The sequence below is a fragment of the Dendrobium catenatum genome, unplaced genomic scaffold, assembly GCF_001605985.2.
Source record: "Dendrobium catenatum unplaced genomic scaffold, ASM160598v2 fragScaff_scaffold_970, whole genome shotgun sequence".
Taxonomy (NCBI): Eukaryota; Viridiplantae; Streptophyta; class Magnoliopsida; order Asparagales; family Orchidaceae; genus Dendrobium; species Dendrobium catenatum.
Genome location: NW_021319432.1, coordinates 736,459 through 763,301, shown reverse-complemented (window position 1 = coordinate 763,301; position 26,843 = coordinate 736,459). Strand labels below are relative to the sequence as shown.

The 26,843-nt window shown below is 35.0% G+C and overlaps 1 protein-coding gene across 1 annotated transcript in view; it reads right to left on the bottom strand.

The window, feature by feature from the left end:
- Positions 1–26,843, bottom strand: part of LOC110111250 (bifunctional aspartokinase/homoserine dehydrogenase 1, chloroplastic) — a 76,838-nt gene that overhangs the window by 33,127 nt on the left and 16,868 nt on the right. The window contains exons 5-13 of the mRNA XM_020843027.2: positions 21,690–21,778; positions 21,308–21,611; positions 21,062–21,114; positions 20,777–20,991; positions 18,681–18,768; positions 18,498–18,611; positions 3,561–3,659; positions 3,244–3,438; positions 1,359–1,441 (exon numbers count right to left, since the gene is read on the bottom strand). Of these exons, the coding sequence (XP_020698686.1) occupies positions 1,359–1,441; positions 3,244–3,438; positions 3,561–3,659; positions 18,498–18,611; positions 18,681–18,768; positions 20,777–20,991; positions 21,062–21,114; positions 21,308–21,611; positions 21,690–21,778 (1,240 nt within the window). The remainder of the gene's footprint in view (positions 1–1,358; positions 1,442–3,243; positions 3,439–3,560; positions 3,660–18,497; positions 18,612–18,680; positions 18,769–20,776; positions 20,992–21,061; positions 21,115–21,307; positions 21,612–21,689; positions 21,779–26,843) is intronic.

Here is a 26,843-nt window from a genome sequence, read left to right as displayed (position 1 = left end):
CCGCTTTAAGTGCAAGATGGTGAAATTTCTAATTTTAAATATCAAACCATTTCAACCCAAACATCCAAACTTCCAAATATTTCAAAATCCATATGTATTGCTGCTACTATATGCCAGATAACACGTATCTCTACGTATCTGATTGATGACTAGCCTTAATCGAAAGTTCTCTCTCGTGATCGGGAGGGGTAATTAACTATAGGGGCTTGCGCCTATAGGAAACCAGAACTCAGATCATAAAGTCCTCGCAAAATGAGGGCGAAATCTCTAGGTAGTGTCTTATCTACAAACCCATCTGCCTTCCAAAATTTACCTCAGAACTTATTCAGTCAAAACTCCCTCGCCGAATAAAAGAAAAGCGGGCGGAGGCCGGGGCCGAATTTTCGGAGCCCACAAATTCAAGTATTAGAACATAGCAGATAAAATATGAAATTCAAGTAAGTTGAAGCCAAATATATCCATAACTCTGAAACATTACCCAAACTCACAATCTGTTTAAGAGAACTTTGATCATTAATACTAGCTTGAAAAAATGCTGTATTGTTTCAATTTGAGCTTTGAATGTTTAGAAAAATAGATTCTGTTATGGGATTAACACCCTTGGGCCCACCTCTTTGAGATATGAAAAGCCATCCTCGGGACATGAAAAGTCATTCTTGGGATATGAAAAGCCACCCTTGGAGCATGAAAAGCCACATTTGGGACCCTCCACATCTTTACTTACCTACCATAGGAGAAGTGCTGAGTGTTGTATAAATAGGGCTATTTTCTTTTAAGTTTAGTATGTACTAATCGTGGTATTTTTTAGAGAGGAGTTGTTGTATTCTGGGTTCCTAGCTGCACCTAGGTTTGGGAGAGCCGATCCACCTCTCCAATTGTATCTTGTGGTGTTCTAGTATCTATTTCCAGTGTTTATTTTGACAATATAATTTCAGATTCAGTTTTCATCTCTTAAGAATCTATTCGTTATTTTCTCGCTGTTTTTACCCTTCGAGTTGTAACAGATTCAATATTCAAAAAATAATTGAACTTCAGGGAAAACTTGCTGATATTACAAGGAAACTTCAACAATCACTTGTAAGGAAATATTATAATTAGCGTCAATCTTTTCTGGCAAGGAAGCAGGTAAAGTCATGCCTTCAAAATAATAATTTCCTAATATTATAAAGAGGAAAACTAAGCAGCCCATAACTAAGGTATGCGCGGTAGTATAATATTCTATAACTGCCATGGCTATAAGATGAGAATAAGTTGTGAAGAGAAAGTGGGTGGTCATCCTGCATATGGCAAACAATAATATCAAGCAAACATTACAAATTTATGCTGCTCAGATAACAAAGTAGAGAAAACTATCTTACGAGTAGCTCAACATCATGTTCTTGGACCCAGAGATCCCCATAACACGTAAATCTATGTTAAAACTTTCCTTGAGAACTGCTGCCTGTCAAAAGTATTTCATCAGGTTCAAGCAGGAGGTTAAAAATTTTCAAAATCATAACCGAAGCAACATCTAAAAAAACATGCTCAAAAAGGGAAAAAGCACGCAGAATATGTTTTACAAGTATTTCTATAAGTTTTCGTCCGTTTTCTATATTATAGATGGTGTTTTCTGAAATTCATGTTATTTGTATTACACTATAATATAATATTGACTAATCTTTAGAGTTTTATTAGACAACATTAGCATTTAGAGCTACCTATAATGTAAATGTCAAAATCTTAATTATGCAACTATTTTCATTAAAATTTTATTCATTTTTCTTATAAGTGCAATAGTAGAAGGCACGGGTGCTTTGCCTTTTAGTATCCCACCTTTGGACACTTTTGGTTTTAGTTTTTTAATGATACCATTTGAAAACTACCTATTACCATATTAGGATAATAGTAAAATGAGAAAATGATAAAAATAGTCCCTCACTTATTTGTGAGGGGCAATGTGATCCTAAATTATATAAAATGTCTGATTAAAAATTTTGGACCTAGACTATATAAAAGGGGCAAGTTTTGTTATTGGACTTCTTAAATAGGAGCCAAGATAGTCCCATAGTTAAAAGTAATGAAAATTGAAGTTGAAGTTAACCGATGAGGTTAAAAATGAAGGTATTTTAGAAATATATTAGTAACATCAACAGAACTTGCGTAAAATAAATACAAAAAGTTTTCCCCAAGTCTAGAAAAAGGTTTTGCAGATATCAAAAATGGACAATATTCTCAACTGATGACAATAAAAATCAGAGGTCAGGAATGGAAAGCTTGTTAAATTCAAAAATAGATGCTTATCAAATTAGCATCAACGGAGAGAGATCGGATGGAAACTTAAACATATTGAGTTTTAAAAGCATGCCATAAATCTTAAGGCCGATGGTGGCATAGATTGGGTGTTCAGGTCATTAAAAGATTGATGAACAATCGTTAGGTCATTAAAAGACTGATGAAAGAAAAAAACTTGCATTTGAAATTTAAACAATGACCAAGCTTAAACTTAACCAAGGATGGAAAGACGATCTGACTAAATTTTTTTCTTCAGCTAAGCAAGGATATAGTAAAAAAAAGCTAAATAAGCCTCACTTTAAAACCAATAATACAACTGAAGATCTAGTTTTCAAAAAGGACAATGTTAATGATAAGAGGTAGGTGCACTTTCAACCAAATCAACGAACCGCAATGAAAAAGAAGAAACACCACGAAACTTTTTATTGCAAGAAATATGAAAGAAAATGACAAAGATACAATGGATCTTCAATTCGAGAGAAAGATCCGGATCTCCCAATCCCTAGCCGCTAGCTAGATCCCAATAAATCCTTAGAAAAATCTAATTATAGACAAACAAGATAACCTAACCATAGGCTTAACAATACTACTTAAAGCATAGAATACTTAGCAAAATACCCAAACAACCCTCCCAATTTGAATTTTCCCTCCCACCGCCCCCTTCTCCATTTGCCTTAGCTGCTGGGCCTCACTCCAAGGGGGGCAGAAGATGCATGTGACGGACCAACCTTCCGCCTGGTGTAGAAACGGGCCGGTCCCTCTTGGACCAATCTAACTAACCATTAATGCATGTTAAAATAGCATTGGAATATTTAAAGATTTTCATCATTTTGTTTAAAATATTGAAAAAGTTTGTAGAACTAGATTGATAAATTCACCCCAGCACAAAATCATGCAGCAGCCACTAGTCATAGAATGTACACGTTTAAAAATTATGCAAGGTAAGATTATGGAATAAAACTTTGCAAGCACCTGATCTCTGAGCTGGTCAAGCAGTGTGCTGCCAATCAAACCTGGTCCAATAACGCCCACAGCTAATGTAGTTTTAGAAAGGTAAAACCTTGAATGTGCAGCCCTTAGAGCCCTGACACAATCATCTTGCTTCAGTACAATTGTAATATTATATTCACTGCAACCTTGAGCGATGGCCCTTACATTTATGTTAGCCTAAATGACATAAAACACAATATTAGCAGATAATACCGCTTAAATATAGCTAATAAATGGCTAAACGTAACAAACTTTAAAATCGTGAAGATGATATATATATTTTATATGATAGCCAATACCTTAGCTATAGCATCAAAAAGAGTAGCACTGACTCCAGGAGTGCTTGCCATTTTCTGGCCAACAGCAGCCAAAATGCTACAGTTATGGATAACCTCAACCTGTAACATTTAAGTTGGAGAAAAAGGTTAAAATGATCCTCAAACTATTTATGTGGGGCCATTTTACTCACAAATTATCTGATATATCTAATTTAATCTCTTTTCTCCTCAAATTTAATCCAAAATATTCCAAAAAAGAGATAATTATAGACCATTTTCGAGGAGTCAAAGAAATATATATATAATCATGAGCTAAAATAACCCCAAAGAAATAGTCAATGCATCATTTTGACATTGTTCTCAGTTAAGTTAAATTCGTTTTAGAAAATCATCTAACTACTAGTTCTTGAATAAAAATGGTTGGTCCATAGAAAGCTAAACATCAATTATCAAGTGGATGTAACTGCAACATGTAAAAAGCAAACAAGGAAACAAAATGTGTAAATTAGCTTTCAAAATGCTTCAACTACAGTCATAGGAAGGTACCATTGATTCAGAGCAAATGTATGGTGGAATTGGACAAACTCATAAATCATGCATTCCTGTTGAACTAAAATCTTGTTTTCAAGCTTTGAGTGAAGTTGTTTGTCTGAAGAAAAGCAAAACAAATAACCCGACTCATTTGCCAGCCAATTTCTATGTATGGCAGTCGTATAATTGAAAGTCAAACAAAAATAATTTTCAAGAGTTACACATCATTCCCTAGCCATCTCTAGCATCACTATTATGTCATTCAATGAGCATTACTCAAGACAAGCTGTGTGGGTCAATCTAAGCAATTAGCCTAACTGCCACGCATTGTTAGATAAAAACATTCTAAAATGCTCGAAGACCAAATACGGTCAATACAAATGGCAAGCGGATGAGGCACTAGCACTTAATAGGAAAATGGTCATTTTACTCCCAATTATTCATCTTCAACCGGAGGAGAATTGATGTAGGCAGGGGGGGGTCAAAATAAGTAAAGTTGAAATTTTTTGTAAGTTTCTACTAAAGTCAGCTCATTAATGAGCTTCTTCTACTTGGTTCTAGCTCATAAATGCTTGAGCTAATATTTAGCTCATTAATATGAAAAAATATTCCTCTTGTTAGATCATTAAGTGGAGTTGGATCTTTGCCTTTTCCCCTTCTCTATGTCCCCTCGGTTTCTTCCTGATGTTGTTTCTCGTGGCTGGTTCTCCCTTGCTGGGTGCTGGTTCCGGTCTCCTGAGCTGCCCCTTTGGTTCCCCTTGTGGCTGCTTGTCCCGGTTTCTTGGGCAGCTCGTCCAGGTCCCCCTGGTTGTTGGTTCCGTTTCCTATGTTGCCCCTTTGGTTCCCCCTCATGGCTGCTTGTCCCGTGGCTGCTTTGCTCCTTCGGTCCCCCCCTTGGTTGCTTGTCCTGTGGCTTTCCTGATTTCTGTGTGACTATTTGGGAGTTGTTTTGGAATGAATGCAGGCCCCCTTTGTGGGTGTTTGGATGCTATTCTGGACTGAACTTTTGGCCTTCTATTTCCCATGATTTAATGGGTTTAATTAGTGGTATGGTGGCTGTTTGGCTGCCCCTTTTTTCTATAAATTGGAGATGTTTTTGTAATTAAAAATGGATGATATAATAAGATTTTTGGAAGTCAAAACCTACGGGTTCTCATGAAAAAGCTTGCGAGCTTGTCCTCCTACTTCGTCTCGGCTTCTAACATCTTTCTTCTCTCCGCAAGTTCGACGTCACCTGTATCTTTCTTCTCAAGGAAATACAAGTTTAGAAATTTATTTTATAAGTTTGTAATGTCATGTTTTGTTTAAAGCTTTATAAAGTTTGTTGTTTGTCGTATAAGTTGTAATTTGTCGTATTTTTGAGCATTTCGTGTATTTTCTATATCCTAGGAAGTGTTCTCTTTTGCTTGCAAAAATTAGGGGCTTTTTTTCCTAATTTTTGCTTGCATTACCTATATAGCCTTGAAGCACAATCAGATCATTAGCTTTCATCCATTACTGGAAAATTACTTGTTGATAAATTTATAATTTAACAACACATCAAACATGTATCAAGAATGATCATCATCAAACGAATTACAGAAACCTATTTAAAAAACACATCATTACATCAGCATTTCCCCAATCAAAACCATTAAATAGCTCTAAAGATCAAAACAACTTAGGTATTCTATCCTCAAGTGAATTTAAAACCATTCATTTATAATATTTATGCAGCTGATAGATACTGAAATGATCTTAAAAACACAGAAATTGTGTAGGCCACAAGTTATAGCAAAGTTGAATAGGATGTATGTTTTTGTTAAAGATAATGGATGTTGACACACAAAAATCAATCAACATCATCATTCTTAACCCAACTATTCTTGGAAGTCTTTTTTTCATTACTGTATTTTCACACACCATCATCATCAACAACACCACTCACAAACCATCATCTAATCATCAGCTTTAGCCCAACTATATAGGAAAGTCTATTTTCCATTATCATCAATTTAATAGATGCTATGATTATTATGCACTTAATTTAATCATTACTGTATTTTCACACATCATCTTCATCATCATTACTACATCTTCACGCATCATCATCATCATCATCACCAGCGTTAGCCCAACTATCTAGGAAAGTCTATTTTCCATTAACATGCATTTAATAGGCACTATCCTTATTATGCACTTAATTTAATCCTTGATCACTCTATGATTTCTAGTTTTCCTAGTATTTATAGTAACATTTTCATTTCCACCATCTTCGCTATCAATTTTCTTTTTTGTTCTCAAACATTTACATTCATAATACATAGCAAGTATAATTACAATTTTATAAAATATCTTTAGGAATCCATGATATTCTATCATTCCATAACTGCAAGCTATCTAACTAAGCACGAGAAGTAATGCCCACATTCATGTCCCAAACTTTTACAAAACAGATCCAAGATATAAAACATATCAAATGAAAGTATCATGAATTCTAACAATATGAACTTAAATTATCAATTTCACATCCATTAAATATGCATATCTAGTAATTATATATTTTACTTATATTAAACCCCTTATAAAACCTTTCCCCATTGGTTTAACTCTTCTACTAGTTTATAAAAGATCTCAACTATGCAAAACAATCATACAACAAAATTATTCAATTAGAAATATCTTTTATAAGCATTTTCAAAAGCGATACAAATAGATAAATATTTATTGTTGATCATTAATATAATATTGCCATAAGTTGAAACTCTCAAGTCAAAGATGTGAACCACAAAGAGCAGAAAGGGAAGAATGGGATTCACACAGAAAGAAAAGAGAAATTAACAGGAGAGAACAATTTCATTAATATTTATATGATGCCTACAAGTGTTCGATTTCTCATTTAAAAATAACTCTCTACGCTACTAAAAGAAAAATAAAGGAAATTAATCAAGAAAAATAATTTTGAATAATTTAATTGATAACTGAATTTTAAATGAATACACTTAATAAAGCATCATCTATATTACGGAATAAATCTAATCAAACTGCGATCCATAGGTGATTTTGATGAATGAAAAAAATTGATGGCATGACATTGTATGTTTCTGGCGTGTTTTATCATCTCCCAAAGGTGAGAGAACTCTCCTGATGCGAAACTATCATGTGATGATATGAGAATTGCACTTGAAATTAAATAAGATCTTGAACCAAGCTTGCTACTAAAACTTTTATGCGTATTCAATTAGGGTTCAAGAATTAAAATATGAATGTTTAAGTAACAACAAGAAATTACCGTACAAGATTGGAAAGCTTTTCAAAACATCATCTAAAATATCAAGTGTTGCAAATAGCTAAAATGGGGGGGAACTCACAAAGAGAACACAAAATATTTTCATTTCATCAAAACTAAAAACCAATTACAATGCATATTGCCTCATATATGGAGGCTCCAAATGAAAGAAAAATAAAAGACAACAATGCCCTCAGGGGCAAACTCAGAAAAACTAATAATAATAATAAAAAAAAAGAAAATGACATAAGCTATAAACTCAAAAGTAGAGGCTCTGGATCGTAGCCGTCGATCTGCGCCGTCGGCGATGGTACACGTGTCGAAATCTGATGTCCCCATCATCTCTTTTATATGGTGTTGAAAAAAGTACGCCTCCAATAGACTAGGAACGACACGCTACAACTCTTTTAACAGAAAGCCAATAATTGACATCAAATGGAAGACCCTGCTAGTGAACCAGGAAGCGGTGTTGTTTAGTAGGGTCAATAAAGGTCTAATCAGTGATGACCATTTCCACAACACTTATAAGAGCGGAAAAACAATAACAACAGTAATCAACATAGGAGAAATTCCACATGCAGCAACATTAGTGTGTAACATAACGGGCTCGAAATTGCCTCGAAATGATATTAAATCTTTGATATTGAAAGCAAGGTTTAAAATTGCGTAATTAAGCCTCGAGGCGGTTTTCGTCCGTGAGGCGAGGCGTAAGCCTCGAGGCGGTGTGAGGCGTAAGCCTCACAGACGCAGAATTGCGTAAATAAGAATTTAAGAATTTTAGCAGGTAAATAATAGCAATATTCTATCATACAATAAAAACATCTAAATGATATATGAAAATAGTGGAAAGTAAGAAAATAGATGCAAATAAATCATGCCCCAAAGTACAAATCACGCCGCAATGACGTATTCGCCTTTTCTTTGCCTCTAACCATGTTTCCTAAGCAAAAATCCAAAAACACAAAAAAAATCAAAAAATAAAAAACCCTAGATTTTCTTTCCCTTGAAAAATCTAACCATATACTAAAAAAATTACCTAAAATTGATTGTGGAGTACTCCTAGAAGGCGGCCGGACACTTCAAGTTCGCCGGAGAGAGGCGGCGCCGGCGAGAGAGACGGCGGGAAGGGAAGCCGACCGTGCGGGAATCCCTCTGTTTCGCGAACACAAGCTGCGGGAAGGAAAATTTCGGGATAAACCAGAAGCCGTGCGGGATTAAGGGGAGAAAAGGCTTCATTTTAAGTGGGTGGGGCCGGTTCTAAGAGGCGTACGCCTCACCCAGAATTGCGCAATTGCGCCTCTGAGGCGCGCCTCAGACCAGGTCAGGCGTACGCCTCTGCCAGGAGAGGAATTGCGTAAGCCTCGAGGCGTTTTTGGGTCAAATTGCGTAGAGGAGCGCTTCAAGGCGCGCCTCTTATTGCGCAATTTTAAACAGAGATTGAAAGCATGGATAATAGAGTATTATACTAAGAAATCAATAAAACAAGTATTGGTAACCAATATCTTCAAGATTGTAAGAGGTCCATTGGAGAATTTCTTAATAGAATCAGCCAAAAAACTTAATAAGAATACAAACCAAAATGAAATATCCTCATTAAATTCGTGAAAATGCCAATAAGCATTAGTAGCCAACTTATACTTTTGATATAAGTATGAAATTTATACATATGTTTATCAAACTCAATGACAAACAAAGAAATATCATAGGTAAAGAAACGAGATCAATGAAGCAGCGAAGCCTTTTACCACAAGCAATTTCAAAGGGAAAATTATCACTAGTTTAATGTGGAGCTTTATTATAGGCAAATTCTGCAATAGATAGTACTAAGTACTATTTGCCTAAATTTGCACCCACAAGAAAACATGAAAAATTTCCTAAGCTATGATTGACCACTTCCATTTAGTAATTTGAGGATGTAAAAGCATATGAAACATTAAGATAGTGCCAAAATTTTACCATAAAGTGTACCAGAAAAGACCAACTAATTGAATGTCATGGGTCATAAAACAATGGAAGATATAAACACATAGAGACAAAATGTCGCAAAAACAATAGATGAACTATTTTTAAAGTATTGGCGGTCTTTGTGTAGGGAAAAACATGGCTCATCTTATAGAATTTATCAGCTAAAACAAAAACAGTCATATTTATGGATGATCCTTGGCAAACCAAGATTGAAATCCATACTAATGCCTTGCGATGAGGCATTTGGGATGGGCGATGGTATGCATCATACGACAGATTTTTTGACAGTCGTGCCATGTTGGTAAATCCAATATTGGCTGATGATGCAAGCAATAAAAATGATTCTCAACAAGACCTGTTGCCTTGTTACAGCCAACATTTCCAACTAAATCATTATGGGCTTTGAAAATTCGTGCCCGGCTCTTCTAAGAGTGATTTTGGGGTCAAAGTTCTAAAAGATAGACTATACTACAAATAATATACTACTCAAATATTTCACCCTAATTTTGCAATTACTTCTAGACCTATTTACAATTTTTTGATAGGTACAAGCCATTATGAGTAATTACTCCTCTCAATAACAAAAGAGAACTTTTAATTCAGGCTAATCAATAGACACTAAATGCTTACCTTATAGTAGCAGTGACTTGAATTTAGAACATAGGAAAATACGTCACCTTTGACTTGGGGCGCATGATTGGAGCGGATAACAAGCTCTATCAAGATCTCATGGTTCCATCATCCCAAGTTGTTGTGGACCCTAATCTACTTATTCAGCAGATGACCCAACTTAGCAAAAGGATCTTGTCAACATCATGAGTTGTCATGTATAGTGAAACTTTATAGGTTTGAGATGGATGTTTGCCCAAGAATATAATTTATAATTAATCATAACTAACAAAGAGCTTAGTGCTCTATCGAGTGCTTTCCACGATTCATCACCCATGAGGGCTATGTCAATGGGAAACTTATGGGCTTTAGTTGTAATCGTATATTTAATGGTGTCAATTGCAATGAACCAACTGGTCAAAGGGCCCTAAACATAACTCCTCTTTTATGATGCTATTTTGCAACAAAATCACACAGTCAGAAGACACATGTCACAACATCATCATTAGTGTGATATCTTTAGGAGAATCATAAAGATATACTTGATATGCCAACATCTCTTTGTCAGTTAAGATTATCTTACAAATTTGTCACTCGACAAATTATTGTGAAGAGTAAATGAATTGGATGCTCTTAGTATAAAATAGTAGATTTCGCTTGAACATCTTATATTTTGTATTTTTTAGATTTCTACATTTTCTTGAGATTTGAGTCTGATATAATTTATCATGATATTTGATGTAGACAAATGGGGGGTCAACTCATGTCCAAAATAAATCAATTTTGGCCTCCCTCGAGTTTACAAGCTCAATCAAATTGAGCTGAAATTTTAGCTCATTTATGACCTGGTCTTTAGTTCATTTATTGAACTAAGGGTTAGCTCATTATTAGCTAACATTTTAATTCATATTTATCATTTATTAAATGTTATAGTTTTTATTATTATATGTTTCAAATTATGTTAGTCTCTTGGAATTCCAAAGCGGCTTTTGGAATTCCAAGATGTTGTTTCGTTTTCCCATTCGGTGGTTCTTCCGGCCCGGCCGATCGCCAAATCGTCCCAGGACGATCAGACCGTTTTGGATCGTCGTCCTGGACGATCCTGGAGCAGATTTTTGATATTACAGAAGTTGTCTAACAATGGGTATTACGACCTAGCCATGTAAGCTAAGTGGCATGAAGGGATTTGAGTTTTGATTATAGGGTCGTTCGTTTAGAAGTTCCCTAACACGCGGGTCTTACTTGCTTCGCTTAGAAGTAGCCTAGGTGGCGGGTTTTACAACTTAGTCCTATAGGTTAAGATGCCCAAAGGGGTTTGGTTACTTGGGTAGGAAATCCTACGATAGAAATTCTACATGCTTTCAACATAGAAATCATAATTAATATATTTCAAAAATATTATTTAAAGATGAAATTCCATCTTGAGACTTTTGCCTTGATTTTTCAATAAGAGTTGCTCGTATGATTAGATTTGGGTAGGGAATTATGGCCTCTACTAAGGGTAGTTTGAAGATTTCAGTTGGGTAGGTCTTATTGTTTTCTTAGAAGTTGTCTAATAATGGGTCTTACGACCTAACCTTGTAAGCTAAGTGGCCCGAGGGATGGGTCTTACAACCTAGCCTTATAGACTAGGATGTCGAAAGATTTGGGTCTATGGATATATCACCTAAACGTCTCCTTCAGATGTTAGACTTACGACTTCTATTAGAAGTGGCCGAGGGTTTTAATTGGGGGTTAGAAGTTAGGTCAATTTTACCTAAAACTTTCCTCTAAGATCGAGCTTATTGCTTTCCTACGAAAGTTGCCAGGCAGTGGGTCTTACAACTAAGTTCTTATAAACAAGGCTGCCCAAGAGTTTTAAATTTGATTGTTTGTTTGTTGAGAGGGTGTTAATTGTCTAGGATTTGTTATTTAAAGAATTTGAAAGGGTTGTAAGTTGGTTTGAGTTTGTGATTTTGACACTTCGGAGCTTTGACATTGGGTTAGTGTTTTAGTTGTTTTGTCCTCGTAGCCTACTCATTTTTTTCAACACCGTTGCTCTACTAGCTTTTCGTACTTAGCTTTTTCTTGTCTTCGAGTATTATGTTATACCTGCAGAGCTTAGATTTACTAATTTCCCAGTATTTGATTTAATTTATTTATGATGTACTAACTCTTCATTTGCTTGTTTGCAGGTGTTCAAAGCCAATAGTTGAGAGCAACCAGGGCTTGCAGTTGCAGAGGATAAAGCTAATAAGTTTGTATAGAAGCCTGTATAGGGGAGTTGGAGTTTTGTTCAGGAACACTGGAGAGTGTGTTCATGGAGTTGGATAGTTGTCATTTGGAGAACTTGTACAATTTGTTTGAGAGTTGTTATTTGGAGAGGGTTTTATGTTGAGTTGAGAATTTAAAAGTTGTTGTGAGATTTGTAGTTTGGACAGTAGTTTGTATAAGATTTTGGAGAGCAGTACATGTTGATTAGTGCATCTCTCCCCCTCCTCCCTTTTAATGCATTTTTATTTTTATAATTGCTCATTTGATTAATTAAAAAAATGCTCTCAACTTTTAACTAAAATTTTAAATTGCTTTTGTATTTAAATTATTTTAGATTTCTAAAACTCTTGGATTTACAAAAGCTCACGTATTTTGGATACTCTCAAATTTTAAATAGCACATAGATTTACATAATTAACCTTAATCAATTAATTATTCCAATTAATGAATTGATTAGTTAAAATCAAAAATTAAATTGCTCTCCAATTGCTCAAAAAAATGAACTTAAGCAATTTCCAAGAAATTTCGGCAGCCTCTCGACATCTCCTCCCACTGAGGGATAAATCGGGATGACACTGCCATAAATTCTTCCTACCCGGACCTAAGGTCGACAGCATAGGGTCTTCGATTTTAAACAATCCTTACAGGATCTAAGATCGACTGCGTGAGATCTACGAATTGTAAAATCATCCGCCCAGATCTAAGATCGGTGTCGCGAGTCTTCAAAATTTAAAACTATCTGAGTCGGACATAAAGTCGACGGCACGAGATCTTCGACACTTGTTTAAAAAAAATCTTTCTTTCTTCTTCTTTTTTCTTATTTGCAACATTATATTATTTTCTTAATACTATATAATATATTATAACATAATATATTACATTATATTATATTATAATATATAAATCATATATGTAATGTAATAAAGGGAAGAAGAGAGGGAGCCCAATCGGGGATGGCTTGGAGGCGGAAATCACGCACGGGTCTGAGGTGGATGTCGGCGTCGGGCGTGGGAGTTCGGCCGGCTGGAATCGGAGGAAGCAAAGTCAAACAACCACAAAGGGGCGGAGGAAACGATTCGCGCAATCTCTGCACCTCCTGCGAAGAGCGAAGTCAGACAGCACGAAGGAGCCGAGGAAGCAACGTAGTCGAACAGCAAAAACGAACTGCAACGACGAACATAGGAGATGAAAGGTGAACCCTATACACCTTCCTGCAAAACAACGAAATCGAATCGCCACGATGGAGTCAAAGGAGCGGGATTTTGAATGTCTCCCTGTAAGCTTTGCCTATTCTCCTTTTTATTACTCAAAATCATCGGATGGAAGTTACTGTACGAAGCAAAGCATCATTTGGGAGATCACGCGAAGTGGGGCCCGCTTGGAGGTATGTCAGTTGCTTCAATTTTTTTAATCAGTATTTTTATAGTCAACAACGAGCTTGGTTTTAAAAGTGAATACCCTCAAGTTATGAAGTGTAATAGCAACACCCATGAAGAGTATGGTTGTCTATATCATTTATGTTTGCAACTTGAAAATTTGAATATTAAAAGAGACCTCGCACGTTATGATGTGAGATAAACATGCTCATTATAGGTGTATTTACTTCAACTTGATTGCTCTAAACATTGTCAACTCTGCCATCTTGCTTGCAGCTGCCCTTTAGTTACGCTTTAGCTGCTCTTTAATTGTCCTTTAGTTGTGCTTTAGTTGTCCTTTAGTTGCGCTTTAGGTGCACTTAGCTGCACTTCAGTTGCACTTTAGCTGTGCTTTAGGTGCACTTTAGCTGCGCTTTAGTTGCACTTTAAGTGCTTTAGGTGCGCTTTAGCTGAGCTGCACTTTTGTTTTATGTGCACTTTAGCTCTAAATTCATAATTTTGCAAATATTTAGAATTCACTTGGACATTTATTATATTACAGATCTTGTCGAACTCTACCACTATTTGTAGATGATTGGATTGGTAGGTTGACATCCGTGATTTCACTTTTAAGTATAGCATCGAAGGTTTGTATTTTTTTAAATGATTTTCTATTGAAATAAGATTTGATGGCCATGCACCGACGAAAAGAAAACATTTCTTGTGAATTTCGTAGTTTATTGCCTGATTGTAAACCAACTTGATTGAGAGAAAAAAAATATTAGAAAGTCCATGTTTAATTAATGTTGTAGTGATATATGAAGAGATAGATATTTTGTCAAATTCGATCTTAGGGATAGAGAGGATTAGACTTCAAAAGGGTGATACATGCTACCTTGTCTTATAGGCAAATCAACTCGCTCAAGAGCATCATACAACATATTGATGAGCTTGAGTATCTTGCAAATTGATGAGCTTGAGTATCTTGCAAAAGTTTAGAGCAATTGCATGCTTCTCAAAGCGTGAAAAATTTTAGCTCAATTCGTTTTAGTCCAAGTTACATTCTTCGACTTTAAGTTAAACTCTATACCTCTCTCTAAAAAGAGAGAGAGAGAGAGAGAGCAAAGAAAAATAAAAATGAAAAAATAAAATAAAAAAGAGAAGAAAAAATAAAAACAAAAAAGAGAAGAAAAATTAAAAAGAAAAAAAGAAAAAGAATATTGTACAATCTTGCGACTCGTTGCCAACAACCGTCTCGCTGCATATAGTAAAATAAAGAAGCAACGTTGCCCACAAAGATAAGTATTAGTGCACGTTGTTCTAACATGATGTGAAATCTCAAAATAATAACTCATGCGCATTATTTTAACAAGGCAACAAAATCTTGTTATATGCTTTATCAAGCATTTGATATAGGCCTAGACATTTTTTTAAGCATGATGGTTTTAAAAATCCCCAGCCAAACTCTTAAAAAACCGACATGTATAGTCTTTTAGACGTGGAAGAACCTAACAATCTTTGTAGATGTTCCCTATGTTGGAGAAACGTATGGAGGCTGGCAAAATTTGGATTGAAAGAACTTGAGAAAGCACAAACATAAATGCAAATATATATGAGAACGCTTAAAATATAAAATTGCAAACTTATAAAATGAGAATAAAATTACAAATAGGGGACCAAAACAAGAATTCACACTGAACTTTAAAAGCTCCCCTACAAGCATAAATAAAACCTTCCTACTACATTTAGAACAGTCAGAACTTTCTTAAATGCTCCTAGCATCTGACAAAACCCAAGAAAATGTGATATTGAACTAAGAAACTCCTAGTTATAGAAGGATAAACAATTCCCTGTGGAGCCCACCACATAAAATTACAAATCACATGCAAATGAAATTATGATACATTGAAAGTTGCAATAGATTACAACTCATGAAGTTTGCAACAAGATCCGTAACACGGACATGCAAACAAATAGAATGTGATCTTTTAAAATTCAAAATGAAATTTTGTGTGCATTTTATGACTAAAAATTCATGCAAATAATTGAAACCAAATAATTTAAAGTCCATAATAACTGTCATGAGGCAATTTCCAACTCTAATACAATGCATCATAAATATTTGCATATGCTTCGAAAAACCTGTTAAATGCTTGAACTTAAAGTTAGAGGATACTACGAAACTAACGTAAGACATACCTCGAGAAGCATGTAATTACTCAAAAAAATGTGCAATCAATTTATAAATTTACAAACTATTCTTTCAAAAATCAAATTCATCAATATGTTGCACGATGCTCCCAAGTCAGCAGCCCTAACTATAGAACAAGGTTGTAAATCTCGTATTTTAAGTCAATTCTCCAGCCCCAAAGTCTGTAGTTGTCAAAACTTCAGATGGGTTACAAAAAACTCAAAATGACAAGATATTTTGTTTCATGTTTGCTTAAGTCCTTCAAAGTCTTCTACAAAGAAAATTCTACTTTTAAAAAATGCAAACTCTCAAAGTCTTTTCTACAAAATACAATCATATTTTCATTTCCCGGACCCGATCATATATACACAGAAGTAGAGCCGACAAGATTTGCAATGAGAAGAATTGACAAACAAACTCAAACCATGTGCAAACCATGAGCCTGATAATTTCTTAGCAAGTGGACATAGTCGGTAAGGTTAAAAGAAACAAATTTCAACAATCCAAATACTCCTATAATGGCGCATAGTCATTGTGGACAATGACCGCAGGGGTTTATTTCTAAAAAATCATGTTTTCAACTACATGTTGACGAATATTTTCGCATCGATTCGACCCCGATCGAGCCCGACAAAGCTCGATCGCGTTCGATCAACTCAATTGATCATCGTCGAGGCAAAATTAATCCGAATTAAACCCCAATTTTTTAAAACAACAAAAGAAATCAACTTTAGCCAACATTTAAATGACTTCTAAAGAAAGCAAAACCACTAGTTTAATCAAAAGTCTTCCCAAGCCAAAACTTGGGATGTAATTAACCATAGGGGCTTGCCCCTATGGGATGTCTGTACCCCAGAAATAAATAAACCCCGCTCGATCAAACATCGAGTGGGGGAATCTCTGTTAATAATTGTAAATTTTGTTATTGAGTCCATAAGGAAATGATATTTTTATCCTTCGGGGTAATATATCATGTTCTTATACCGTACTCGATGATAAAGTATGCAATCCGTTCGAGGATACAAAAATTCACCAACACTACACATGCAAATTTTTAATCTCTTTCCTAGATGATAACCATGTTAATATAAAATCTCAATCAAAGTGATTTATCATCAAAATAAAGTTCGCAAATCACAAAGACAAGTGCTTCAAATGTTATACACTAAAGATGATCGTATTAATAGAAAATTTCAATGAAACGGGATCCCAATAACAAAATGCCCCTAAATTCTAAAAGCAAATTACTAGAACATTTCCTTTCTAACCACCATATAAACTGTGTACAATAAAAAATTCCTACATATGCATATTGTATTTCTGGACTCTCATGAAAATTGAGAAGAAGCTAAAAATAGTATCATGCCTATTCGTATGAGGCCAATTTAGTCCTACAATATCTTTTTTTTTTTAATTTAGGCCTCGACTATACAAAATTAATCTTAGATGATCCCTTAAATAGAAATTAATAAAAATTGCAATACAAAATTAGTCCCAATTACATCCATAAATTATATAAAATTGATCTCAGTTTTGTCTTTGAGGGACTATTTTGGATCAATTTTGTATAATCGAGAGACTAAATTGGAGAACTCTACAACTAAATTGGCCACATATAAATAGTTGAAGGACTATTTTGAGCTTTTTTCCCCATTCAAAATCTATGAAAGCTTCTTAATTCAACTAGTCATTATAATACACATCAAGTTTTGTCCATTTCCATTTCCACTTTTAACAACCAATTTTAAAAGATTAATAACTGCTCAACAGTCACCATTCAAATCCACTTATTCTTCCTAAGGAAATTATTTATTTATAGGGGGATTTATACATATACCACAAACTTCTTGTCTATTTATATATCTAAAACTCAAATCTTTGTATTTACATATAAATAACATTCAAAACTAAATAAATCACATTAAAAACCACAAATTTTAACTTATTTAAAGTAATTCACACATTTTTTGCATACACTTTGATGTGATTTAGACGCCATAATGATATGTAGGCAAATATAAAGATCTAGGTGTTAGATATATAAATATATAAAAAAAAATTTATGTGTACGCAAATCTCGTTTATTTTTATCACTTCTATACTTACAAGGCAAACATCCCTAACTACTATAATATATGGTGGTCAAACTTTCCTCTAAAATAAATTTATAATATCTAAAAAAATACTTTATTCTTGAGAAATAACTTTTCTGTGATTTTGTAGATTCATTTTTGAAAGGAAAAAAATTTGTTGAGAATTCCTATAACTTCAATATCCATCAAGAATTATACAAAAAAAAAATCATTGTTGTGCGAAAATCTTAATGCATTTGTAGGTTGGCAACATTCAAAATAAAAGAGGGCAATGTATCAACATAGCATTTCATTTAATTTGAGAAAGATTTTGCATAAGAAAGGAATATTGTAAAAGTATTTGCAGCAGCTGGAAGAAAAGATTACTTCTCCAAGTTTACGGGTTCAAGTCACATCCTTTGTGTTTTATCTCGTCGTTCCCATAAGAAAAAAAAAAAAGAAAGGCTACATGCGTATGACATTTTCTGGCTCATCCATCAAAAAATTTCTTGATATAGTTGAAACTAAAATTTTGTTTAATTTAATAATTTTTATTCCAAACTAAATTCAAAGTCGTACCTAAAGATCAATACTCTTGATTTGTACATTTGATTGCTCTAATACAAGAAAAAATATGAGAAATAAAATGGCTATGAAAATGACATTTTCTTTCAATTGCACAGGTGCCTAACTTCAGAACCTACCACCATTTACCTGTGAAAGTCTTCCTGCATCCAAAGCCTGTCGAAATTTAGACTGTAAGACATCAGCCACAGCTTTAACTTCCTTTTCTGGCACTGCAAAGCATATTGAATGCTCACTGCTAGCCTGCATAGAGGTTAATTAGGAGCTAAAGAGAGAAAGAGAAAAATAGGAAAAGCGGAGGAATCAATGTACCTGGGAAATCATTATAACATTAGCTCCTACATCTTTCACAGCACCAAAAATAGCACTCGCTGTACCAGGAACACCAGCCATACCAGTTCTGCCAAATTACACAATTTAAGATGAATGCATCTGTTGAGGAAAAAATTGTCTTATTTGTCAAAAATCTTTCTAAGTTATAATAAACGAAATAGCCCAAGTAAATATACAACAGTTCATAAATATAGAGTATTTTCCTATTATCATGTTTCTCTATGTTGAAAACTCCACCTCAAGCCTGATCATATATATCGGTTAGCTTGAGCTTTTTAAATGATCAATTAACCTAAAGCCATTGTAAAAATATCAACCACTTGCTCAAAACTAGAGACATGAAGAGTGATAATCTTCTTAGAAGTACAACATCTCGAACTCAACTCATTTGTCAAATCATAGGCACGAGCGAGCTCAAGCTCGAGCAAAAGCGAGAGAATGAGGGAATTTTGGAGCTCGTTGGACAAGCCGATACGCGAAATAGCCAAAAAATGAATAAGGGGGTGTAAAAGGTTAGTGAATGGTTATAAGTCTTTGCATACGGAGCACATAATAGATTCATAAAAACTTGGAGGACAAATAAAACATTTGAAAGTGAGAGATTTAGAAGGATGTACAATACCTATTCCATGAATAGAAGAAGGGGGACTACAAGACCAATGAAAAGTAAATAAGACATGTTGCAAAAATTTTAAAAAAAAAAAAAAGTTGACAATTACCTATCTTATAAGAAGAGGCGCCTAGAATTAAAACTCAAAACATACTAGTAGAGATTGCCATAATATATCCAACGGAAGATACAACATAAAAGACTATGAGAAATGTCTGAGATTGTTGAAGTAGGAAAGCAGTCTTTCTGAAAAAATAGTAACCAATCCAGAGGAAGTATTAGAAGTAAGAAAAGTTGAATTGGTAGTTAAAGCACATTGGGTAGTGAGATGGTGACCAAATTTTTTGTAGTAACCTTCAAGAGGATGATTGGAGTGGTTACAATAAAAGTGAGGTATATTGCTTTCCTAAAATTAAATGGAACGAAGCAGGTCAACTTTTTCTTGATTGAGTCTTAAAGCATGATAATTAAGGCAATTAAAAGTTGAAGACTTCTGACCAATTAGATAAGAATACATAGTCGGATGCTTGTAAGTTGGAAAACTTAACATTGTCACTACTACCTATAGGAGGCACATCTAGATCATACAGTTCGTGGTGTGAGCCAACAAATGCGAAGGCTATCAAATATACAAGATAATTATTGCAATTAAATTTGAAAGAGGTATCAATGGTTGAGGATGTTTCGAGTATTAAAACAATGGAAAAATCATGAAAACATGTGAGAAAAAGAGACGTATAAATCTGAAGTTAACTCAAATCATTGAAAAGAGAGGGAGAAAGAAGCGATCTTGTACTACTTAATGAGTGAGCAAAAATGAGAAAAACGAACAATTACAGCACAAGGTAGAAGTTAATTTGTAGATTTTGAGGGTTGCCGCTGAGGTTGTGAGCACAAATGGGAGCACAATTTTGATCAAGGGTGGGTGCAGGGGTGCAGGTCACAAGCGGCCATGGGATATGTGCAGGGGTACTAGGTCACAAGAGCCCATGGGTATGTGCAGGGGTACTAGGTCACAAGCGACCATGGGGTATGCATGCAAGGAGCAACACAAGCGCAAGCTCAAGATGGGGCACGAACACAAATTGAGACAAGACGACATGCATCAAGTGTGGGGCATGGGATCAAGCAGGAAGGGCACAAGAAGGGGTAATGCAAATTTTGAATTGGAATTTTAGGAATGGGATGCTTGAGTAAAGCTTTCCTCACTATAATAACAAGTTGAGGGAAAAAGAGATATGTGTCTTATTCAAGAGAAACCCTCCTATTTATCAACACCCCAATAAGCATACACCACTTGCTCACCAAATATAGCATATTTTCCTATTATAATATTTCTCTACATTTACCAGTATTCATGTCAAAAATTTCATCATACACCATATCTAAAATTTAAAGATTAAAAGCTTGCAGATGTTTTGAGGACAGAAACAAAAAGCAAACAAACTTCCAAGACATATCTCACCCCTCAACATTGACAAGAGCTAAATTGTCTATGGTAGCAAATGCTTTGACAACAGACTCCAAGATCATTCCTTCACCATTTTCTTTCTGAGGTTGCTGGCAAATCATAGTCCCAGGTGCAGATAGATTGAATATATTTCTAATTACAATTGGAATGTTATACTTCATCACTGGAATAATTGTGCGTGGATGCAACACATTTGCTCCAAAGTATGACTGCAAATAAAGTTTAAATTTATGATAAAAAGAGTAGAAATATTAAAAATGAGTACGCTATGAAAGTTACCATTTCCCAGGCCTCCTGGTAAGACAAAGTTCTCAAAATGACTGCCTCGCTAACTGAAAATAGTATTAATTTCTTAGAAATAACCTTTAATATCTTAAGATTATTCACAATCAAAATATCATCACCACTCATGTTCCTCATGCAATTGTTGTAAATAAAAGAAAATTATATGATAATAGATGATAGTGATTGAACTAAAAAAACATCATTACTCTATAAAGTATTTGCTACAGCAGAAAGCTAAACCTTTTCTAGGATCTGCACTGAAAACACCATCCACATCAGTCCAGATGGTGACTTGGCGAGCTCTTACAAGAGAGCCAAGTATAGCTGCAGAGAAGTCGCTCCCATCCCTTTTCAAAGTTGTAGGGATGTTTTGAGGCGTGCTAGCTATAAATCCAGTAGCAATTATTGTATCAGGTGGTTGTTGAGCAAACCACTTTTCAAGTCTCTTCTCAGATTCAACATAGTTGGGATCTACTTGATTGGAACTGCTAGGATCCACAATAAGAACTTCTCGTGTGTCCATCCAACAGCAAGGCTTACCATTCTGCGTCATAGAAACAATAGATATCAGAATAATTCTACTTAAAATAAAACAGACACCTAGATTACTCAATCAGCTAACCTTTTTTATGGCATATGATAACATTTGAGCAGACCACAGTTCTCCATGGCCAACTACAAAGTCAGAAAATGATTCTGTTGCATGACCAGCTGCAAGAAGCAATTAAAATTAGAGGAATGGCACTAAAGTGTAGAAATTCTAAAAAAGTCACTAGCAGCAAGCAATAAGGAAGTATATCATAACTTTCTTTATCAAGCTCACGAGAATAATGATTGATTATATTTTCAGCTTGTGTTGCAATGCATATTAAGACATCAAATAATTAATTTTGCGCATGTTCAACAATCAATGTAATAGACAGATCAGAACTATATAGCTACCAGTAAGATATTTCTACTCTAGGAATAAAACTACATAGAATTATAAATAAACTTTGAGAAAAGACGAGTTCTAAATCCAAAGAAAGACTTTTTCTTCAAAAAATGTTGAGGGCCTCTTTAAAAATGAATAATGGACCAAAGACTTGATCAGTATAATTCGAATGGCATCATCAGTCAGGACAAAAAAAACAAAGTTGACACATGGACGCATATTGATTAAAGAAGTTAACATAGGAAGGTTCTTCAACTTGTTTCATAATTGAACATGCTCGAGAAAAAATTCTCATGATAAGGTTGTAAACCCAAAGATTGAGAACAAAAACTAAAATCAATATCGGTTGAAGAAGGGTTACTTTTCAATTAAACTAGAAGTCTAGCAAGCATCATGATGCTGGATAACTCAGGGTTAACAAGCATCATGATGCTGGCTCTGATGCACTGAAACTTCGTTTTAAAAAAGTATGCAGTTTCAAACACGTATAGGACACAGACACGGATCCGACACGACAAGGACACGTGTCACACACATCATTATGTGTCCCATTTAAAAAAAAAAAACCGGGCACACGTGGCCGGCTATTGTATAATTAAATAAATAAATAAACCCTAATCCCGCTATTTCATATTAACCGGTTCACGCCCAAATCTTCATCTTCACCTTAATCCCGTATTCCTATTTGTATTCATGGTCTTCCTGAGCGATTGAGGCGAGCAGCGGTCCGCTGGAGATCTTTCATGCGAGAAGCAGACGGCTGGAGATCGTACCCTTGGTCTTCCCTTCTGGCCGTAAGCAACAAGCAATCCTCCTTAGTTTCTGCGCGAAGCCGAGGGAAGCCGACGCCAAACCGCAAAATTTTTTTCAAACCTGTAAGTTGATTTCGCCATTTTTTTCTCTATTCGTCATGCCTCTTTATTTATCAATGATTCCATAGATTTGTGATCATAAGAGCATATTTTTTTAAAGTATTTTACTTGTTTTTGATTAAAATTACTCTTACAATAAAAATTTATTTATTTAATACGCTTTCACTGTGCTTTTGATGCGCTTTCACCGCTTTCACTGTGCTTTTACTGTACATTCACTGCGCTTATGCTATGATTTCATTGCGCTTTCACTCTTACAATTAAAATTTGTTCCAGGGGCACAGCCCCCGGAAACCCCTGCAGGGGCGCTGCCCCTTGACCCCGTGACCTGACCGCGCAAGTCGAACCCCGCCAGGGGGCAACACCCCCTTGGACCCACTGCATAGCTGCAAATTTTTAATTATTTTTTAGTTAGATAGTCAAAACACATGATGCAATAGTTCTTTAATTGTTTTTTAACTTTGTTTGACAATTTTTAATTGTTTTACAATATGCTACCCAATTTATTAAGCCTTTCTTTCTTATACTTCACCAGTGAATTTAAAAGCAAAATGAGCTCTAGTGCTGGTGGGATTGGTTCAAAAGAACAATCTGTAGAAAATAATAAGCCATTATGGATTCATGTTATAAAGTTAGAAAAAAACTTTTGAAGGAGGGAATGTGTCATTCAAATGCAATTATTGTGGTGGCACCTACAAAGGATCTTATTCTAGGGTGAAAGCACATCTACTTAAGATTTCTGGCCATGGAATTAAAATGTGTCCTAAGATTACTATGTCACAGTTGATTGAATTGAACAAACAAGTTGATGAAGTTGAATTTAGGATCAAAAGGGCACTTTCTAAAGAGATACATTTGTCATCTATCCATGGTTTATCCCACGCTTTTTCCTCATCTGTTAGATTTGATCATTCATTATCATATAGAAGTGAATGATATGATTCAAAGAAAAGAAAAGGAATTGTCAATAGTGCTTTAGAGAAGGAATTTAACATGCAGCAGTGAGAGGAATTGGATGATGAAATTACAAGGATGCTTTTTCAGCTGGACTTTTTTTCAACCTTGCCAGAAATCCTCATTACAAAAATGCATTCACTTTTGCATGTATTGCAGGTTATGATCCACCTGGCTACAATGCATTAAGATCAAAATTATTTGAAAGGGAAAGATCATATATTGAAATATTACTTGAACCAACAAAAGGTGTGTGGAAAGAAAAAGGAGTCACTTTGATGTGTGATGGTTGGATTGATCCTCAAAGAAGACCACTCATTAATTTCATGACCGTTACAGAGAATTGTCCAATGTTTATTAAAGTTGTGAATTGTGAAGGAGAATACAATAATAAATATTTCATTGCCAATTTGATTAAAAGAGATGATTAGTCATTATTGGGCCTTCAAATATTGTGCATGTTATAACAGATAATGCACCGATGTAAAGAGCTGCAGGATTGTTAGTGGAGCAAACTTATACTCATATATTCTGGACTTCATGTGTTGTGCACACTTTAAATCTTGCTCTAAAAAATATGTGCAGCAAAGAACACATAGGCAAATTAAAACATCTATGATGAATGTCATTGGATAACAGTGGTTGCAGATGATGTTGTCTTGATCAAAAATTTCTTGGTAAATGAATAAATAATTTTATATGTTTTATATTATTTGAAGGTACTCAAGTAAAGAATGGCTTCAAGAAGACCCTCAACATATCTCATCACAAAAAGATTTAAAAGTGTCAAATATGAGAAAGATATACTTCAAATGATATTTTTCAAATGAGGAGAGAATAAAGATTAATATAGAACTTGCAAAGTTCTTTGAATATTTAGAGGATTTTGGTGATCAAGAAACTTTGGTTGGCAGATGGAGGATGGATCCCAAAATGTGGTGGTTGATTCATGGAGCTTCAGCATCGCTTCTTCAAACAATAGCAATAAAACTTTTTGGTCAAGTATCATCCTCTTATTGTTGTGAGAGAAATTGGACACATACTCATTTATTCAATCGATGAAGAGGAATAAAATAACTCCACAACAAGCTGAAGATTTAGTTTATGTGCATACAAATCTTCATCTTCTATCAAGGAAGACCCCGCTTTATATGACAGGTGATAACAAGATCTGGGATGTTGTTGGAGATGGGTTCGAGTGCCTTGATGATATGGGATTATTGGAGGTTGCAAATCTTAGATTAACAAGAGTTGGAAGCAATGATAGTTAATGATGATGATATTAAAGGCCAAAGACCAACCTTTGAATCTAATTATATCATTCCATCTATTGAGTAGTTGAATCTCATATTGTACTAAATTTTTTTTTGTGGAGAGACTAATGCATTCATGTTTTAATCTATTTTTATTTTGATGTAATTGAACAATATATAGTTGTGTTATTTATAATTTTTTTAGCTATCCAATGATGGTGGGCCTCCAATGATCATGGTAGGAATGTGCTTGGCATGACAAACCTTGTGTTTGCTGGTTTTTTGGGTCCACTTCGTCCTTGGGCTGCTTGCTGTTCACGGGTTGGAGCTAGTTGTGCTCTCGGATTGGTCTTGGCTGCTTGGTGATGAGCTGAAATTTTTGGTTTCTACTTGGTGTTAGCTCATAAATGCTTAAGCTGAAGTTTAATGATTGGAGATTATATGCACTTCCTAGCTCATTAAATCATAAATGTATGCTTTTAGTTCAAGCTTATTATTGAAGGATTTATTGGAGTAGACTTGTGTCTCTTCTCCTCTCTTTTGTCTTCTCGATTTCCTGTGCTAGCTGATTTTCCCGTGCCTTGGCCCTTTTGTTTCATGTGCTGGTTGGTTTCTCGTGCCCTGGTGCTTGGCCTCCTGTGCTGGCTGTTCGGGTCTCCTGCTGGCTGCTTTCCCGTGGTTGTCCGCTTGGTTTCTCGTGTCCTTCATATCTCTGTTTCTTGTGTCGTATGGGGGCTGCTGCATTGTGGTTGTTGGCCTTTCATTTCCCTAAATCTAATTGGTTTGGTTGGAGGTGTTATGGCTGTTTGGGTTCCTCTCTTTTGCCTATAAAATGGAGATGTTTTAGCAAGGAATAGGTTGTTGAATATTGGGAGAAAGTTTTCTATAAAAATCTGAGGGTTTCTTCTCTTGGATAAGCTTGAGAGCTTATTCCACACCCCCCCCCTGCCTTCCCCTCTTTATTTCGTCTTGGCTTCTAACCCCTTCTCTACGCAAGTTCCAATCCACCTGTATCCTTCTTCTTGAGCTTTGGAAGTTGTATGTTGGCTGAAATTTGGATAAATTTGCCAGAGGAGTTTGGTAGGACGTTGGACTCAATTGCAGTGGTGGACCCTTGGTTTGCAAGCCTAAGCACAATTTTATATTTTCCTACATTCGTTGCATGTGAGAAACTTGCTGGACGAGTTTACTGAGGATAGTGTTTTTTTTATTTTGTTTTCTTCTTCATTTGATTTTCACTTTTGTTTTCCTCGAAGTTTGTTAGAATGTTTGCAAGTTATAATTGAATCGAGTTTGGTTTAAGTTTGTCTAGGTGTTCTCCAATTTGTCTCTTCTTTCTAGTCTTTGCGTGCATTAGTTTCATAGGATGTTGGATACTTAGGGTTAGAGTTCTCAAGATCTTCTAAATTCATATATTTTCAAATTATGCTATTACATTCATCAAAATTCTCAAGCTCTTCACAATGAAGTAAGGGAACAAAAGTTAAAGGTAATACAAAGTGCTGAAAAAATAAATTACAATCATTCTTCCAAAGAATTTATGGAAAGTGATTGTGTTGATTCATATTTATCCTGAGAGAGATCCATCCTCAAGTATAAGAAAACACAAGCTAAGTATTGCAGCCCATTACAAATTAATAGAAATTTTGGACTTAATACATATCATCTAAATTTTTCATCTGACATTTTAATTAGTCAAATTTTCAATATTGAGAATATCATTTCTTTTAAAGAAATTAACCAATCTTAAAGGGATGCAACTA